An 18,923-nucleotide genomic window follows, 5' to 3' on the forward strand; every position below is an offset into this window, starting at 1 on the left:
TGACTGCAACTTTGAAACAAGATCAAATGGGACACATGTTTATACGAACTTCTTTCATTGTTCTCGCGTTCCCTGTCCATTGCTGAAGTGAATATCGCGTATGAAGAAACAGCCTGTATAATGTGCTAAGTATGCCGCGAATATTCATGCAACTTCACATTTTTACGAATATAATTTAAAAAATTATAATTAACTTATAATTAAAATTATGATCAAGAGATGAGAATTAATAAAAAGAACACATTATACGCATTGTCTGCACTTTTGCAGATCCAAATTTTCCATAAATGTACGAAAATTCGTAGTCTAATGGTCAGGTCTTTTTTTTTTTTTTTGCTTTGTTTGTTAACCAACGTGGGTTCCTTTGTGTGAATATGTAACGCGGGATTCGTAATAAAGCTCTGCTGCCGGATTTAAAAGGCAACAGTTACGCCTCCCGATGCTCGAGCGTAAAAATGCAGGCCCTAGCATGGCGTTTTCCGTTTCCAGGAGTAAGGCAACTCAATTACGGCGATCCTTCGAGCGGTCTTATCCAACGCGTACGCAACAACTATAATTATACGATGGCCAGATCCGCGTCGAGTTAGCGAATAATATCGCGGAGGAAACGCGCGCGTTGCGCCGTTCCGCTTCGAACGATCGCAATCGTAACGTTCGAGATAAATGGCGAGAACGTGCCGTAGATGAGAAAAGAAGACTGTTGAAACATACGTAAATGATTCGTGGAAAATTGACACGACATCAATCAGTGAAAAAGTAGAAAAGGTGTCTCAAACTTTACCGATGTAATCACCATAGTCATATATCATCATTGGACTGCGGATGTTCACGTATTTTAGGGACGTTCAAGAATGCAAACATTCACAATTTGCATATAATATCCGATGTATCAAAAATAGAGTACAGTGAGGTCTCGGTTATCGAAAATCGGTTCGAGGTGTTTCGAACTGCAGCGTAACTTCACTTTTTATCGAAATTTTAGCACGAAAGTGTGAATAGTCGGATATTCTGAAAGCGGTTAATCAAATCGATTAAACGATGAATTAAACCTAAATATTACATTATCAAAAATTACCTATAATTTTATTATAAAATTTACGTACACCGAGATAGACCTCCGGTCCATATCATTTCAGATAATAAAAAAGAGGTTCTACCGGGATTATTATAATATTTAGTGGATGAACTAAATTGTCATCCACATTGAATTTCTTTAGTTATATCCATACAAATATAAAACATGCACAGTCTATTTATTATTAGACCGAGGAGTTTTACGCATTTACGAAGAATTTGAAGATGCAAGCGTGCACAGGATGCGCACAGCATTGCAGAAATATATAAAACATCGAAAATACAGTACTCCTTAAAATATTATCCTTTTTGCAGCAAAGGATGGTTTACCTCTTGAATAAAGAAATAAGTAAATTTTTTCACGAGAGATCATCTCGTGTTCAGTCGCATCACGATTGCGAAAACACCCTATATAAATGGAAAAGCAAGGACTTGGAAAGGCAGCTGCATTTGAAATTCGACGTCGGAACGAAGAAGATCGTGCGATATCGAATTCGCGATTTCGTTTCTAAAAGTTGAAAGTGAAGGAAGGGCCCGGTGGACTGGAATTCGACGAACTCACGATACGTATGTATATCGATGGTGAACATCGTTCGTTCATGGGAGACTTCTTGCTCGTACACCTTCAATAGGGTGGCTGGCTTGGTTCCAAACGACCGCTACTGCGAGGATGACGATCAAAATGAGATTCTCGGTTCAATGCCGGGAATCGGGCAAGGATTATGTGTCTTCTGTCGGAGGACGTCAACCGGCGAATAAACTGGCGTCGCGTTGCTGGCCAGCCAACAAACTTTCCCGTTAGCGGTTTCGTTCGAATTCCACGTACATAATTCCCGGTTCTTTGACGAATCACGCGATGCGACAAGGAAGCAGCGAAATTAATAAAAATTAAAATACAGGCTTACAACAGGAAAGTCTTTTTACTTATTAACGAATTTTATATCGCCACTTTTATATCTAACAAGCTCTCTGTTATTTGGGATGGATTTCATCGGGTATATTTTATAGTTATCACGATTTAGCACTTTAATTTTGAATTAATTTGGATGGAAAAATGTTCTTTTGTCGAAGATTTTGATAAAGAATTAAATAAATCTAAATGTCTTTTTTTATTGTATATCGAAACTTTTCAATATTTCAATATTAAAGCTCCAATATTACGAAGCTCTTCTTATATTCTTTTCTCGTAAAATAATCCTTTAACGAGTCGATGAAGATTTATGGCATTCGCGTAATCCTTCGAAAGACTTGCAAAATTCATTAAATTTAATTATGTTATTACGACAGATTCTTACCAACGAATGAATCAAAATCTCTGCGTTAAGAGAATATATAAAATATAGCTGATGATAATTAAGTATACAAACAGAAATTTTCATCGCGGTTTTATCTTCTATTTGCAAAAACCAGTCGAAAACTAAATCTAAATTATCTCGCGCAACCAACACGATTTATAGCGCTTTTGAACGTGAATTTGGCCTTTTTTTTTAGAAAATGCTTTGCCCCCATCAGTTTCGACAGGAGCGAAATCCCAGAGAGCAAAAGGTAGCGAAACGAGAGAGGTATATTCGCGCTGATCCGATCGGGTTGTCGAAAACGCGGCATCGTTTGAAGCTGGATACTCTGAAAGAAATATCACCCTGTGTGCACTCGTGTACACTAGAGAGTTTGCAATGGACAGCTTTCGCGCCCTTGCGCAGTTATTGCGTATTAAAATTAAAAGGCCAGTTTTTAAAATCAATCTACAATTTTTGCGTGGTCTGCAAATCCCTATGGCGGTATTTTAGCCATTTTGGCTATACACGCGAATCTTCCTTTTCTCCTAGTTCGCTCTTTACCCCGTATCGATGCATCGGGGTTGGGCTTTATACCTGCTGCGAGCAACAGAAAGCGTGAATGGCATTGGAAAACTTCAAAGGACGGAGGGAAACCTCGCTTCACGGTGGCATGCAATTTCACCAGAATCCAAATCGCTTTCGTATATCATCGAAGGGTCGAAGCAAAGTGGTCTGACAAAACTCACCCAACACGGTGCCCACGTACGAGTGCGACGTGTCGAAGTCAATGGGGCCATTCGTACTCTCGAATGTCGCATCCTTGCTGAATAGACCCTTGTCTTGTATCAAGCGTAACGTCCACCGTCTGGAACAGTAACGAAACTTGTTATTAATATCAGGCAATTACAAGTTTTACGTCTCATAAATATGTACATGTAGCTGTTACTATCGTATGAAATATGTAGCGTACGAAATATCCCATATCGTTGTACCTACGATGATCGAGACAATTCGACGGATATCATTTTTCGTGTCAGCTTGATCCTTTACATTCGTTAGTTGTGTCTGTTAGTACTTTTTCAATGTCTCGAAGTCAACCGAATCGATTAATCTTTCGAGTATGTAATAAAATAACGGAACATCTTTCGTCTACGAGTCGAGTGTACGTATCTTACGTATTACTTAATTCCTCTTGTTACTTCCTTAATAATTACTAAACATTTTTCACAATTTTTAATTTAAGTTCCTTCTATAATATATCTTGCAATTACATACATGGCACAGCAAATGAATCATTGTCTTTATTCGTCATTCCTTTCAAGCGTTTTCCCATTAAACGCAGAATCCAACCAAGGATTCATTATTTTTCGAATATTTAACGCATTGTCCTTGCTGTGTACTTGATATTCGAATGGTTAAAAAACCGGAAGCAGTGTGTTTCAAATTAGCAACAGGTCTACGAACATAAAAGAGAACAGGATCAAGACGAGATAGACAAAGTATCGGTGATTTACACGTTGTTCCTAAGAAAACGACATTGCCCCTAAGAACTCGTCGACTAATCCTTTCGCCGATCAGCGTAATCAGGTTTTTACGCTCGAACGGTTCTCGCCTCCACCAGGTCCATCATAGAAAAACATCGTACAAGAATGAATCATAATCGAAGAAATCTTGAAAATACCAGCAGTCGCCGGTTAACCTTGCGACTGTCCGTTGCGTTTGACTGCCCAGGACTGTTGGATCGAACGTTTGTCACGACGTAGGGTCAATGGTAACGAGTAGTCTCACGGTCGACGGCTGGTCATCGGGAAACGTGCAAGAAGCGCGATGTCGTTGCACGAGTGTCGAGGAACGTTAGATCCAAAACCCGTTGTGCTCTCGTGATTCAGCGATTCTTGGACGATGAAGCGATCAGGCCTTCCCCGGTACTCGACTCTTCCGAGTGGAAAACCTGTAGTCGAAGGACGAAGCGAAGCATACTACGAGAGCGGTTAACAACTAACAATAAGGCTACGATAACATGGAATTGATCGACAACGTAGTAACGCTTTAAGGCACGTTTCATTTGTGTCAAGCAATCAGATAACGCTAATTAATTGATAACTAATTCCATGTCTAATTTCATTCTCGCGTTATACTACACTTGTAACCTTTCTTCGGCTACGCGCTCTCTATGCTGTTACCTACGCATACTTATGCGCACCTGCTTGTCATTTAGTCACGTACCATTTGTTAGCTAGGCAAAGCCCTGATTGGCTTTCGCTGCCCACTTCTAGCTTCTAAAGATAGTACGAAGGAGGCCAGGCATAGTAATCACATCAGTCCTCTTATATCGAGTTTTCGAATATTTTTCGTAGCATGACTTCGGGTCTACAAGATATCCTATGGCCCTATACAGATGGTATTCTTAACAGTATCATTCGTTTTAGATAATCCGTCACAGGTACCTTTCCTTAACAAAAAGGAATAATCATCCTAATTCAAAAATGTATATGATAAACATACCGCAATAGAAAAAAAATCGCGAATAAAAGAAGCACACGGAGTACTGTGTCGTGTTTCGCGAAAGAGAATCGGTATATTAAACTCCTCATCCTGAAAAATCTCGAATCGATTAAATATATTAAAATCTCAAGTCTCAACACGTGACGACATTGCGTTGATACCACCGTGAATTCGACGGTAATCAAGCAATAGCTCGGAACTGTGGCTTCTAAGAACAAGGGATCGACGTTGCTGTAAGATGGACGAGCGAAGCGCGACGACTTTCAGACTTGGAATATTAAATTTAGAAACGCGAAAGGATCGAAGACTGGCGCGTGGCATTGAAACGCGGATTGACCAGGGATTGCGTATGGAATGCAGCGAGTGCACGCTGCTATAATCCCGGATTCGAGGGTAAATGGATTAGGTTTAATTAAATTCGCAACGAGCCTGGATTATTCGCGAACACGCGTAGACCGACAAAATATTCGATTATCTCGTCAGTGTTAGAGGCAGAAATAGAAAAACAGAGGGAAACGAAAGGTAACGCTGATGTTAAGAGACAAGGAGAATTTCCAGGCTGATCATCGAAACCGTATCGAACAGAATATGTTCGGATGGTTAAAAGAATGGTCCTACGAAGCTTTTCCCAGAATATTAGGATGTTAAACGACCATGTATGGTCGTAAATCTGAGCTTATATTTTCTTCTTCGAATACGAAGATTGTAGGAGAAAAATATCGCAAGTATAATTTTGTAGAGTTTCCAATCTCTTTTATAATTATTTAGCGATCGATGGTGTATTTCAGTATAGCATAGTTAAAAAAAGAAACAAGGATATAGTTCTTTTAACGGTGTATGCTTAATATCTACGATAAGACAATCAATGCTTTCGAAGTCAGTATTTTTCCAAAGAGTCGGGAGAAATTAATATTTTTCGTGTAAATATTTTTCAAAAGAACCTCGTAATAAAGTTTAGTAGAAAGACAATTTCGATAGCGTATGCTTGGAAAAGGACGAAAGGTTTCTCGACCGAGATCCACTGAAAGAAACAATACATGCAATATTTAATAGAACGTTCAACTTTTATTGAATTTCACTACGTACCTCCCGAACAACCTAGTGCTTTAATTAAGTACGCGATATTTTAGAGAAACCAGTTGCGGTTAAGGTTTCATTTGTATTTAAAGAATGCTATAATACGTTTCATATACTAAATCGAATTTAGAACGAATAATGAATGGGAAATAAACCGCGAATAACAGGGAGAAGCGCGAGAATTCCGAAATATTCAGCCGTAGCAGTTTCAGATCCCGGTAATTTCTATCATCGCGAAACAGATTTCGTTTGAAATTCACGCTGCTGTTTTACAAGATGCCGCGAGGAAAAGGAGACACGGAGGGCTCCTCCTCTCTGCTGCTTTGCCTCGCGGAAAGAATTTAATACGGAGCATTACCATAAAGAAACGAGGCACAAGACGAGCCGGCATTACGTAAGGTATCAACGGAAGAGCAACAATTAGTCGCGGATCCTCGTACCTTTCTCGCCGCATCTGCTGCAATTATTTTCCTAACTCGATAGCAAGCTGTTGGCGATAACGGTGAACCTTGTTTCCTTCCTTATTCCACGAGATCGTTCTATTGTTTCCATGAAATTGGTCCCGTTAAGAAATTCATAAAGCAGTCCGTAAAGTGCGTGACTCGCGAAAAAAATGCGACGAGGTGGCTCGAACGATTTATCTCGTAATCCTTCGGATTTTCACCGCTGTATTCAAGACCGCTGGACTCTTTTTATTTATTCATACACTGGTTCACTTGCTCGAGATACTTGTACGCGTTTACCATGGAAAATTTGTATACGTGCGTTGTGTGTGTTACGTATAAAACGCGTCGAAATTTTATTAGAACAACGATGAGACACGATTGTGACGATTGTGTTGTACAATTTGAAACCAATCTGACGTGTTATCGTTTGGATGACATATCTGAAATTCTACATCGATATACCACGTCCATATGAAAGCTGCCTACGAACAAATTTTATTCTATATTTTCGATTTACCTTTATATGGGGAATTACGTTGGTAAAATTTTTAACCAATCTGAGAATGTATACGTATGTGGTGATTTACATCATGCACCTCAAACCCTGTATCCTATTCCGTCTTCTGTATCCTGTATCCTACGTCCATACGAACAAATTGTATTTTATATTTTCAATTTACTTTTACACAATTATCTGCTTCTCCCTTGTACTCCGATTTCGAAAACATGCTATGATTGTATGAGAAATCGTAGGATTTTTACTGCAAATATATACTTAATAAAAAATAAGTAGACAGCATGAGTGATCATCTTAGAGATATAATAAATGTTAAAGATATTAACTCATTGCTCCAACTAATAATGGGGAGTAAATTGTAAATGTCCAATAGAAAAAAATGTTAAAGATGCTCCCATGGAGTATTAAGACTTCATGAATATATAATTAATATTTATTCGCGCATTTTTTTAATGTATATCGTGGAATAAATTTTACCCCACATTCCGCAGATTTTTGCGAAATATGTCAAGTCAAATAAAATGCGAAACGTTCGTTCACGTCTGCTATCCTTAACGTTTAAAAAATTGAAAACGTTTGATTTATGTTTCGCGTCAACAATGTGTTAATATCAATATCATTGACCGTTCAAATATCTTTGCAGCCTTTGAGAAGTGCCCGTACGTACTGAATACGTATATTTGCATATTTGTTTCAAAATTTCCCAATATGATTATATTAGTGGTCGAGTCTCGTGAGTGCTAATGAAATTTCCAAATATTTCCTATGACGCATAATATTTATATTCAACAAAAGGTATTCGCAAGTATTCCGATATTTTCGTGAGGCTGTACACATCGAACATGTAAGAAAGAGGGACAAAAGCCGATATCGCCGATTTATAACGTCGACTTATCCACATTCTGGCTTCAACATCTCTCTCGCTTATCTACGCTCGGACACTTTCTGAAAAGTGACTTTTCGCGGGACCATCGCCTCTGGTAATCCCGGAAAAGCAACACGCTGGATTTCTCATAAACTTTTTAGAACGTTGCACGACGCTCTCCTGAATCCCGTGTAACGAATCCAATAACACGGTCGTCCACGAATCCGATTTTCTCCTGACGAAACGAGGAATCTAATAACGCCGCTTTATTTACCCGTTTTATACTAATAAGCACTGAATGCTGAAAGATGAATTTCCTCTTGACCCCTTTGCTGTCTATCGCGCGTATATTCGTCGTATTTTTACGGACGTTTTACAAGAGAATCGACAAAAGCTCGAGAAAGGAAAAATCAAGTTATTTAAATCAAATTATTCCGCGGGATATTTACTGTGGCTACAGAAGCTACTTGTACAGCATTGTATTTATTATAGCATCTACGCACTAATTAATTGGTAGACTGCAAATTTTTATGTAATTTCATATTTTTACGAAGAAGATTACAGATATGAAACTCGCGTAGAAAATTGTTTCGTCCGTTAAAAATGATAAAGAGCACTCCACTTGGAATATTTTATATATTTTGTATATTAAATACGGTTCGTGAATCCTTGCATCTTTAAATTAATTATAAATGCGTAAAAAACTATTAATTAGGTACAAGTATATTAAATTTCGTATGAGTTACTAGTATATCCACATGATTATAAAAATTTGCTACTATGCAAATGTAAGAAATGTAGAACCTCGTGAAAAGACGCTTATTATTGTGCACTGTTGTAGCGTTACTAGGAACTTCAATATTCAGTTTGCTTATTCTTTACCATAACGTGTCTAATCTCTATAAAAGCAACGGATCATAGCAGAAACGAGGGGGTGGAGCAAGACACGTCGAAGGTAATCCATCTCGAAAAGTTAAAAGTACGGCAAATAATAATTTCTAGTTTTACAAGAAGAGGAAGATACCAAAGAACTAGAGAAATAGATAACAATCTGAAGATTCGATTAACAATAAACATATGTTTGGTAAATATAATACCAAAGAGGATTATGAGACATACGTAAAAACTATCCAGAGTACTAAAATTTCTATTTGTTAATAATAAGTTTGCTCAGTTATGTCAAATATTTTACTTCATTTTTTATCTATAATTCAAGAATATTCCAAGGATGTCTCTTGACTTTCCTCATTGCAAAAATGGAAGATTAATTAAGATATATCAATGGAAGTTTAAAAGGGAGAAACTACGTAAATATTCACTGCATCGATTCATTCTGTTTGCCATCGTGAAGTATAGCTATATTGGAGCATGAGAGACAAAAGGATATCGAAATTTAATTGATACCCCATTTTCTGTTTATAATTCAAGAATGTTCGGAGAATGCCTTCTGACTTTCATGACTCCCTGCATTGCAAATGGAGAATTAACTAAGATATATCAAAAGATGTTTAAAACCGTGTTAGGTTTGCTCTGTTTGGGGCTATGAAGTATAGGTTGGGCTAAAAAGGACACGAAGGACATCGAAACTTGGTTGACTCGAATAACTTCATTTTGTCCTACTTTCTATTTATAATTTCAGAATATTCTAGAAGAATGCCTTTCGACATTCTGCATTGCAAAGAGGAACAGCGACGAAGCTGCAACAAAGCGTTGCTTTTTAAAGGTTGCGCACCTTCCTTTCTTTCGTTCCCTTTCGCATCCGTCGGTCATTAGACGCCTCCGTGTGCGCGACACGCGTTGCGTTCGTTGAATTCAACCTGTGCCCACGTGCGGGAAAACTGGATCTCAGCTCAGCCATCCAGTCTGTTCGTGGCGACTATATTCGGAAGGCTCGTGCGTAAGGAATGCGATTATACAGGGTGATTCTTGGAGAATTGTGCGCGGATGTCGTGAAAATTTTCTGCCGTAAAAAGAATTTCCTGGGTCTATCAAAAACACGTATCAAATGAAAAATTTCGTGAATTCCCAGCGCGTTTCCAAGAACGCGAACAAATATCCGCGATAAAATACAGTTTCTGGTAAAATATTTCACTAGCACGCGTAATCAATGCACTGGCATACTATCGATGATATACACGTGATCTATCGAATGAAAAATTGCTCGAATTTTTTAGACGCCTAGATTCTCCAGGAAATTTCTACATTGCCGTTTATAAATGTTAGGATAGGCTACTATCATGTTTCAAGTCGCTAGGCCAGACGAACGATTAATAGGTAAGGATTTTAATCGATGATAATGATCCAAAATATATATCGTTGCATACACAAGAATTTTCGTACAAAAAAAAACGATCGTACAAAAAAAAATCGTTTTCGTTCAAACGATTAGATACGCGTCGTTCCATTCTCATCGAACTGATATTGTTATTTTGCGTAATTCGTTACGTGCCGAGAGAATTGTTATTTGAGAATATCGTAGGTAGCATGTGGGTGGTTGGACTTTTTGCAATTTATGTAACAAGCGATTTAAAAAGCTCGCAACTGCACGACAATTTTAATAAAAATGTGGATAATCGAAACGCTCGTCGAAGTTGTTCCTAAATCCTCGCATCGTGGCCGCGTTTGCCGGTAAACCAGCTTAACCAGTTTTCGTTGAATAATTTCTTACCCCGCGGCCGAAAAGAGCAATTACCGGCTCGTCGATCGCTTAATAGCAATTACTGGAATCTATTTACGTCGGTGGAGACGGTCAGTTGAAAAAGAGAGAGCCAACCTCGAGAGCTTTGATCTTCGCTCGATTCCAGCTAAAATCGCCCGGTTGTCCGACGGTTAATTAAATTTCAGTCGCGAAGGACGCCAGAAACGAAATTGCCTTTCGTCATGAATTCGATCTGTTTTCAGGCCCCACCCACGCCTCTCCCATTCTATCGGCCGTGACGTTCAAGTTTCGCATAGTCCGCGTGCCGGAGATTCGTCGCTTTGTCCATGATACCAGACAAACTGCCTCTGCTCTGCTAGCTTCGCTGGCGGGCGAAAATTCGCGCGACCTACGGAGAGGTTCGGCGAGTCGTTCGAGTTGAAAGGCACCCGAGGTCCTCTCTGTGTGTCTGGTCTCGCGACTCTGCTGGCAGCGAGTGAATAACCGAGCGACCGACGGGGCGTTCGTCTCTTTATGTAAATCGGTCGAATTCACGGCAAGCAATAAAATGTAAAGCAGAGTGTAGGTGGGCTCCGAGCGTCCTAAATGTCGTACCAAGCGTACCTCCTCTTTTTCTTTCGCCAACTCCTCGCGTCCCTTCGTATTTCCACCCTGCTGCACCTGGTACAAACTGGCAAGATAATGCGGCGGAGGGTGGCAAAGGAAACGTGTGCACAAGGGTGTAGCTCGTGTTTCTCAGGCACCACGCGTCTTTTATACATATCGACGATTTAAAACTTACCGCGACACAGAACGATCTGCCAATTTGGTGCCGCCTTCTCTCCCTTTGTCACGACAGGATCGGGTTCTCGTTTTGCGTGTATACGTGTTTTCCGGAGTTTTTGTAAGTTTGCAGTGAAATTTTGTAACACAATGGCAGACAGGGAGAATCGAAAATAGAAACGATTCGAAGAAACAACGTAACTTTGTAAAACGAAACTAATTGAACAAGAGTAACGTATAGACAAAGTATAGACGTAGTAAAATACAATAGAATGTAGGATAGATGACAGTCGGCAATATATTAAGAAACATAAGTTAAGAAATTGTTTAATAGAAAAAGGAATACGTACTTGTATATACAAATACGTATAGATGCTGGGCTTTCTTTTATTCGCCACTGTATATATTCGTTTTAATTGACAAGAAATTCCATCGTTGGAGAAATTTAATTTGAGTTCTAATTTGCAAAGCAATGAACCACAAAAATATGTAAATGTAATAACGCGGCGGGGTTTTAACGTAATCGGAAGCATTGATAATGTGATTACGTGTTAACGACTTTTTAATTGTCAGCTGGAAAATTTGCGAACCATTCTCCGACGTTGGACAAAAGAAGCGATTATAAATTGTTCCGAAGCACCTGTCCTCGCAACGCTTACGCGGCCGAAATTTATATTGTTGTCCGGTCGTGTAATTAATTTCATTTAAGGGAAATTCAGGAAAGCAAATATAACGTAATTTTGTGGAAACAAAGGGGATTCTATTACATCCGCGGTGTATCGCTTCCAAATGTCAGGAAAGCTTTGTTTGCCGGTTTGATATAGTACCAAGTATCCTGTAACTCTGTTAATCTATCCCTTTGCGCACGTGTACGCACTAATTCGTGTAACACGTATAGCTTCTACATGATCTTGACCTTAATTAACTTCACCTCTATCGACCTAATCGTATGATAATCTTAGAACACCGATGCCATTAGATATACATTGATACGCGATTGGAATTTCGTTTCTGTGAAAAATATATACTATCACGCTTAAATATTTGAACACTCGGCATAGCACGACTAAAATATTACTATTTTTAATGTTATAATTTATAAATATAAAGAACGTTTCCCTACTGTCAATTAAGTGGTTTATTAAGATTGATGCCATCAGATGTGCTACTATATGCGACTGGAATTTCGCTTTTCCCAAAACCGTACACTATCACATCTGAGTATTTGGATACGTTCGATTACGATATTAACATTATCGTTATCACTCAATATTGTAATGGAAAAATGTTTCTCTACCGTTTACTGTTATAATTTTCAGCGGACGGAACAAATTACCGCGTAGGTTGCACGACCAAAACCATTATTAACTATTATACATTGTTAGATTTGTAGACAAAGTTCAGAATATTTAACAAAATAACGGAGCCATGAAATATACGACACGGCAGTGGATGCAGAGCGCGCTAAAATGAATATGAGCTGTAATGAAGTCAAATTAATAACATGTACATATACGTGACATCTTTTTACGAAATAAACTTCGCTATCAAAATTTGCTCGTCTCCCTCGATTATACTAAAAATAAGAAGGAATAAAAAAAACATTGAAACTCCTGAGCGATCCTAGTTCAAAGTCCACAGAATGTACCTTGCAACCGTTAGTTTCCAGGCAAGTTATCTCGCGAAGAAGCAAGAAACATCGCGTGGTTGTAACGAAGTAATCTCGCTTTAAGTGGCAAAAAATTCGTAACGAGATGAAATTCATGTTGGCAAACCGAGATGTTTAAACGTGTAGGCAGCGTAAGCAAAAATCACGGAACAGCAGAGCACGGCTCTCTTTTGATACGTCGGTGAAAGAAAGGAGAGTGGTCGCGGCTGGCACGGTAATTCGTTAAAGAATCCTTTAATGTCGTGTTCATTTCGCGTTTGTAATTTCCTTGGGAAAAATGTGTCGTGACCCAGCGCGCTAGTTAGCAAAGGAACGTACTTACTTTTACTTCGAGAAGTAAAGAGAGAGAGAGAGAGAGAAGGAAAAAAGACTCACTTGTCGAGCGCTTTCAGTTGCAGCAGCAAAGGTTGATTGTCGACCGCGTCGGAGACATCGCGACGCATCCGGTTACTATGTTGTCTCAAGGCCGCGGTATCATAGGAGGCCACCTCGTAATAGCCGATGTAAGAACTGAGCGTGATACCTGAAACAGATGGGAACAGAACATCCTTCCATTAACTGCTTTATAACTGTGAAAAACAAAAAAGAAAAAAGAAACGAATACGAGAAAAGCTTCAGTAGGTTGAAGCTCAACTATAGCGAATTACGAGTACTAAAAAGATTTTTAACATATAATAAGAATTTGATATTTTGATTTATTTGATTCTTTGTTAAAATCAACGCTAAGAAAACAAAACACTTTGTTTTATTGCAGTGGTTCGAAACGATATTTCAAGTATACTAAGCTGACTGAAGAGTGTATCTGATGAAGGCCATTGCGAACTATATCAAAGATAATAGAGAACAGTATAAAAACACGAAACAGGGAAGACAATAGCTCATAATCTGTTAATGAAAAGAAAAGGAGAGACAAGAAGCGGTGGAAGTTTCGCATCGCGCAAAAATTGCTAGAATGAACATGAACGCGGCGATTAGTCATTTAACTTCTTATAATTAGACTGTACATTTTTCTCGAGCTCTGGGAAATTTTTTCAAATATCAAAGTATAGTACATACTCTTTAGAATACACTGATACACGATATATTTTTGAATTTGGTGGGACAATGAAATTATATCATCGAGGTGCAACTTTCTCGGCCATATTCGACAAAATATGAATATTCATAAATATTCGCAGTCTATTTACAAGTGTCGAAAGAGAGAGAGAAAGAAAATGAAAAATGAAGGGGAAAGAAGAGACGAGGGACGGTGAAATTTTGTATCGTAAAAAAATTACCGGATTTACAAGATAATAATTAGTTTCTGAACTTAATTATCGTGTTCTATAATTATATTGTAAATTATTGGATTGCGTGGAATGTCCCATTAACCGATCTCTCGCTTCCCGGCCTTTTAACAGAACCGACAAAGAGAAACCACTTAGGATCTTGCAAAATCCGAAACTTCAGGACCTGGACTTTCGCTATCGCGGGGGTGGGAGTACGGTGAGAATTGCGCCAGAGTCGTTTGCACGAACGAGACACTTTGGTCCGTGGGAGGAACAGAGTTCGCGTTTCTTTCTTGTCCAAGTTAATCTCGAAAATTAGCTCGTAGTCTAATAAAAGGTAAATCATTCGGTTTGATTATCCCTTTCTTTGATTCCAGAAAATGAGAGAATCTTGCGATCCAGGGTGCGAGAAACAGCGGAAGAAAATAAGTCACGTTCTTCGTCTTCTTACACGCGAATAGTTTTATACTTTGATCTCTTGTCTCTTGAATATTTGAACAAACATTTTTGTTAATAAAATATAGTATAATATGACGAATAATTAAGATATCGCAGTCGAAGGTAGTTGAAAATGGAACAGCCTGTTATATTCACGAATGTAAGTTTCTTGAAAATACGTGGTAAATTTAGGAAATTTCGCAAACGATTAAACAGTCGTTTTTAGTATATTCAATAACAAAAATAGATATTTAATCCCGCAAGAAAATTTGATATGGAGTCGATTAATAAATTTCAAATATTCACGTTATTCCCCCGTCATCTTCAATACCGTTGGATAAATCTAATACTTTGTATTTTTCATATCCAAATATGTAAATGTTAAATGCATCCTATAATCCAATTTCCATTAATACGTCTCTCGAAATATTCGATATACTTTATAATTTATTGCACATTAAAACGTTCGCCGTCTTAGTAGCAAAAATATTGAAATGGGAAAACCACCGAAAGTACACTAGTCATATTTTCCCCTGAGATCTTCATTTCAGAGAAGGCACCTCTGGAAAACTCGACAGAAAATCCTCTTAAAGGATTTTACAGACACGCTAACTCGAATTCTTAACAACAAGTACAACAAACGAGAAAACGAGTTTCTTTTCCACATTTTATCCGAAACCTACATCAGGATCGCGTCATCGGGACGAGATAGAATCGAGAAAGAAATAGGGGAGTGCACTCGCGATCGGAGTGGCATTCGTCTTGGTGTTTCCATTGTTTGGTCGGTAAGTACCGGTCAAGAACAAAGGCAACAACACGATGGTAAAGTGTTTGTCTCGTTGCCTATTAAAACGTTGCTCGCGCGGAGTCGCGCAACGAGCGTAGTTTAACAGCACCTCGTGGCGTTGTCCAGGCCGCATCGTACGGCTTACAGCTTACGCAACACTCGCCAATAATCTAATTACCGTGGCTCGCTATCGATGCGTTGGCCAACAGCGAGTTACAATGCGACCACCCTACACCGGACAGTTTGTATCGGATTTTCCATCAACAATAGATATCTCCGTAGCCCGCAGCCAAACCTCCGCTATGCCTCCATCCTCGTTACCTTATCCAACAAGATAGCGATTTCAGATAGAAGAAACCGAACGTGACTCTGCCTCTTTGCTACCTATTATCTCTATCGGTGACGGTTCTGTGTAGTTACGCGAGTTGCGGACGCTAGTTACGCAAAGTGTGCGGAATCCTTGCTAATAGCCTAACAGTTTGGACCTTAGAGTGATAGCGTTAATTACGATCCAGCTGTTTAGAGGTTAATTACACGCGTTGCTTATACCCGGTAAACAGCTGTGAAAAGAGGCAAAGGGACGTGGCTGGTCATTCGATTGTATGTCGTACACGATACTAGCGATGGACTTGAATACGGCGCAAGTAGGTTCGAAAATTCACCAACTAGATTCGAACTCTTCGTACGGTGGCGGACGAAAGAAACATAAGAAAGAGATAATTTTACGAAACATTTTTCCTTTCTACAAAAACGGCTGAGTTAAGTGGCTTGAAGTATATTTGTCCGATGCTCTTAGGATGATTAAAATTATGCGTTTTCAACCAGATTCGAGAAGTTTCTATAGATTTTACGAACCGTCGACTATGCGTTAGAGATAAATATGGAACTTGATCGACACAGGTATACTCCTTGTTTCAGTTTCGATTTACCCGAACGTTTGACCGCAGTTGTGGCAAGTAGCGAAGAGTTAACGGCAGGGAAACGTTCTTTCGTCGAAATGTCGAAGAAATTATAAAAACATCGGTGTTTGATTTGCATTGCACCAGGTGTACAAATATTTGTGCAGGGTAGTGTACACATTGAACTTGATCCCATCGCTACACGCTACCGCTGTTCGTCACAGAGCGTTAATGAACTGGGAAATTAACAGATAGACCCTATGAATAAACAGAGAGTTGGATGGAAGGCACTAGCCGGAATCGAACGTGACTCACCTCTGTGTGGTGGCACAGGATGAAGAGGCGAGGCAACGGCGATGATTAGAAGGCAACCGAACACCAAGAAGAAAATCAAGGGCGTCCCGATTCCAGGATGACGACGACGGTCCTTCGACCCGAAGGGATACATCGTGGCCCTCTGGGCCCCGTTGTGCCCTCCTCTAACCTCGTCCTCCTCTTCTTCCTCCTCCTCTTCCCCTTCTTCGTCAACGGCCAGGGCCGTAGCGCGCATCGGCTCGACGTTCTCCGGCCCAGCAATAACTAATGGCGCTATCTGCCTTTCGTCGAACAACCGACCACCGCACTTTGCGAGTCACCCACCAGACTCATCTCTCTTCCTCTCTCGACCTCTGTCTCCCTCCTACTTTCGATTTTCCTTCTCCTCCTCCTCTTCCTCCTCTTCCACCGAACGTGCTTCCGCCACGTCCTCTTTCTCTTCTTTCTCCTCCGCGGGTCGCTCAACCTTTCGACCCTCCTCCCACGCTTTCAGCCTTTTTCCCCCGACTCCTGCTACCTTCGTCGATCGGCAGCTCTTCTTCGTCCTCACGGCCGATCGATCCTACTCCTGCAAAAGAAAGAAAAAAGAAAATGATTCAGCCAGGGAACGGGATTAATTTTTCGAACAGGCTTCGCCAGTCAACGTTTGATCCTTCGCGGATCTCGCGTTGTTCAGATTTTTCTGTCACGGTTACGTCATTGGTTCAAAGGACAGAGAATAGGATCATCTTCCATACCTTTGTTCGGAATCTTTATACGACGGAACATGTGCGTATGGATCGAAAGATCGTGACGCGTGGGTCTTCGTCGGATACAGCGATTTCCAACATTTTTCATCTGGTTACTAAAATTCTACGACGTACCGGAAGATATATTGCATTTGATCCAAGACAGGTCATTCACACTGCACGGTTATTACTCATTTTGTTTGACAATCTAAGGGGAACAACGTCGGTAAATAATCGGATTATTGCAAGCTTTAATCCTTTGCGGTCGGCATATTTTTCCAATGGGAATAGCAAATTGGTCGAAGCAAGTTTCAGTTATATTTCAGATGAATTAAATATTCAGAAATATTTATAGTGCCATTCGATTTTGAAACGGAATTTTAGATTCAGTCACCGTGGTGACATTCGACTGCAATGGTTGAGGAATGAAAATTTTTGCGGCACACCGACGAACACACCGCTGCGCGACACAGTCGAAAATCGTCGACCTAATAAAATTGAACTGCAAGTTCTGCCGAGTTAAAGTCAATTTCAGTGACGCTTTAGATTGAAATAGATTAAGCGATGAAATGTCATAGACGAGTGATTTTACAAGCTACCGCTAATCGAGGGAACGTCGAGGGGACCATAGAAATCGACCATGTTTTACGCAAGACGTGACCGAACGCGAAAACACCGGTGAAAAGCGGATAAGGAAGGCGATTCTTTAAACGTCTCCTTAAGAAGTTGTTGCTGAAAAATTTCCTGGAGAAGAGCGCGTGTGTAGTGGAAGTCGGAAGACGCGATGGCCAACTCGCGCGATAAATCATCGTCAATGTTCGCCAGGCTCGTTCGCTACAGCGTTCTTAGATCTTGTATCTCCATCAGTTTCGTGAAAAACTCAGTCAATGAATACGAATACTTCACTTGACGATCGTCAAGTCTTTTTCGTCGATACTTTTCAAAAAGAAATCCCCTTTAGAAACATACAGCGTCCCGCGATATCAGCAATTTAAAAATGAATCATATCGATCCAGTCGAGTTTCTGACAGTTTAACTAGAATATGAGGAACTGATGAAGATCAATTTAAAAAATAGCTTCTGTGACATCATCAGGACTCTCTACTTTTCAATTTATCGAGTTGAATGTAGCTTCATACAGCGGGTGAAAAGCGTACTTGCACATATCCTTATCTTCTAACGAAGCGTTTTCTTATCAGGTTCTGAATTTCATCTTTATACCGCCACACTTTCGTGGTCACGTGAAAATACTTGGACTTAAGTAACTGGTATTGGTGATACTATATCGAGTACAGAAATATGCAAATACTTACTGTAGCCACTGTACGTGAATAATTGATCTATTTTTAAGAAACAAGGAAACGTCTTAAAAGTTGACGTTCCTTAATAAAATAACGGAAAGTAAACTAATTTCTTCCGATTGATTTCTTATTGTAACGCTAAAACAGAAATATCCGAAAGAATACTGTAATCGAATATTCGTAATTAGGGAAATTCACTAAATCGCGTAATTACTGTTTGTAAAAAATGTACTTTTTTCATGTTTTTCATTATTATAATTGCAATTCGTAACTTGGGAATACGATCGATTCCCAAAGCGAGTCCAACATATTACAGCACGCTTTATACAGGGTGGT

The 18,923-nt window shown here is 39.5% G+C and overlaps 1 protein-coding gene across 2 annotated transcripts in view; it reads right to left on the bottom strand.

Annotated features, from left to right (window-relative positions):
* The window catches only part of LOC100649309 (disintegrin and metalloproteinase domain-containing protein 10), a 57,354-nt gene that overhangs the window by 31,248 nt on the left and 7,183 nt on the right, over positions 1 to 18,923 (bottom strand). For both annotated transcript variants that reach the window (XM_012316870.3, XM_020867072.2), the window contains exons 2-4: positions 16,559 to 17,126; positions 13,227 to 13,374; positions 3,098 to 3,216 (exon numbers count right to left, since the gene is read on the bottom strand). In XM_012316870.3, the coding sequence (XP_012172260.2) occupies positions 3,098 to 3,216; positions 13,227 to 13,374; positions 16,559 to 16,793 (502 nt within the window). In that variant the 5' untranslated portion in view covers positions 16,794 to 17,126. The remainder of the gene's footprint in view (positions 1 to 3,097; positions 3,217 to 13,226; positions 13,375 to 16,558; positions 17,127 to 18,923) is intronic.

The sequence above is a fragment of the Bombus terrestris genome, chromosome 15 (genome assembly GCF_910591885.1).
Source record: "Bombus terrestris chromosome 15, iyBomTerr1.2, whole genome shotgun sequence".
In the NCBI taxonomy this organism is placed as follows: domain Eukaryota; kingdom Metazoa; phylum Arthropoda; class Insecta; order Hymenoptera; family Apidae; genus Bombus; species Bombus terrestris.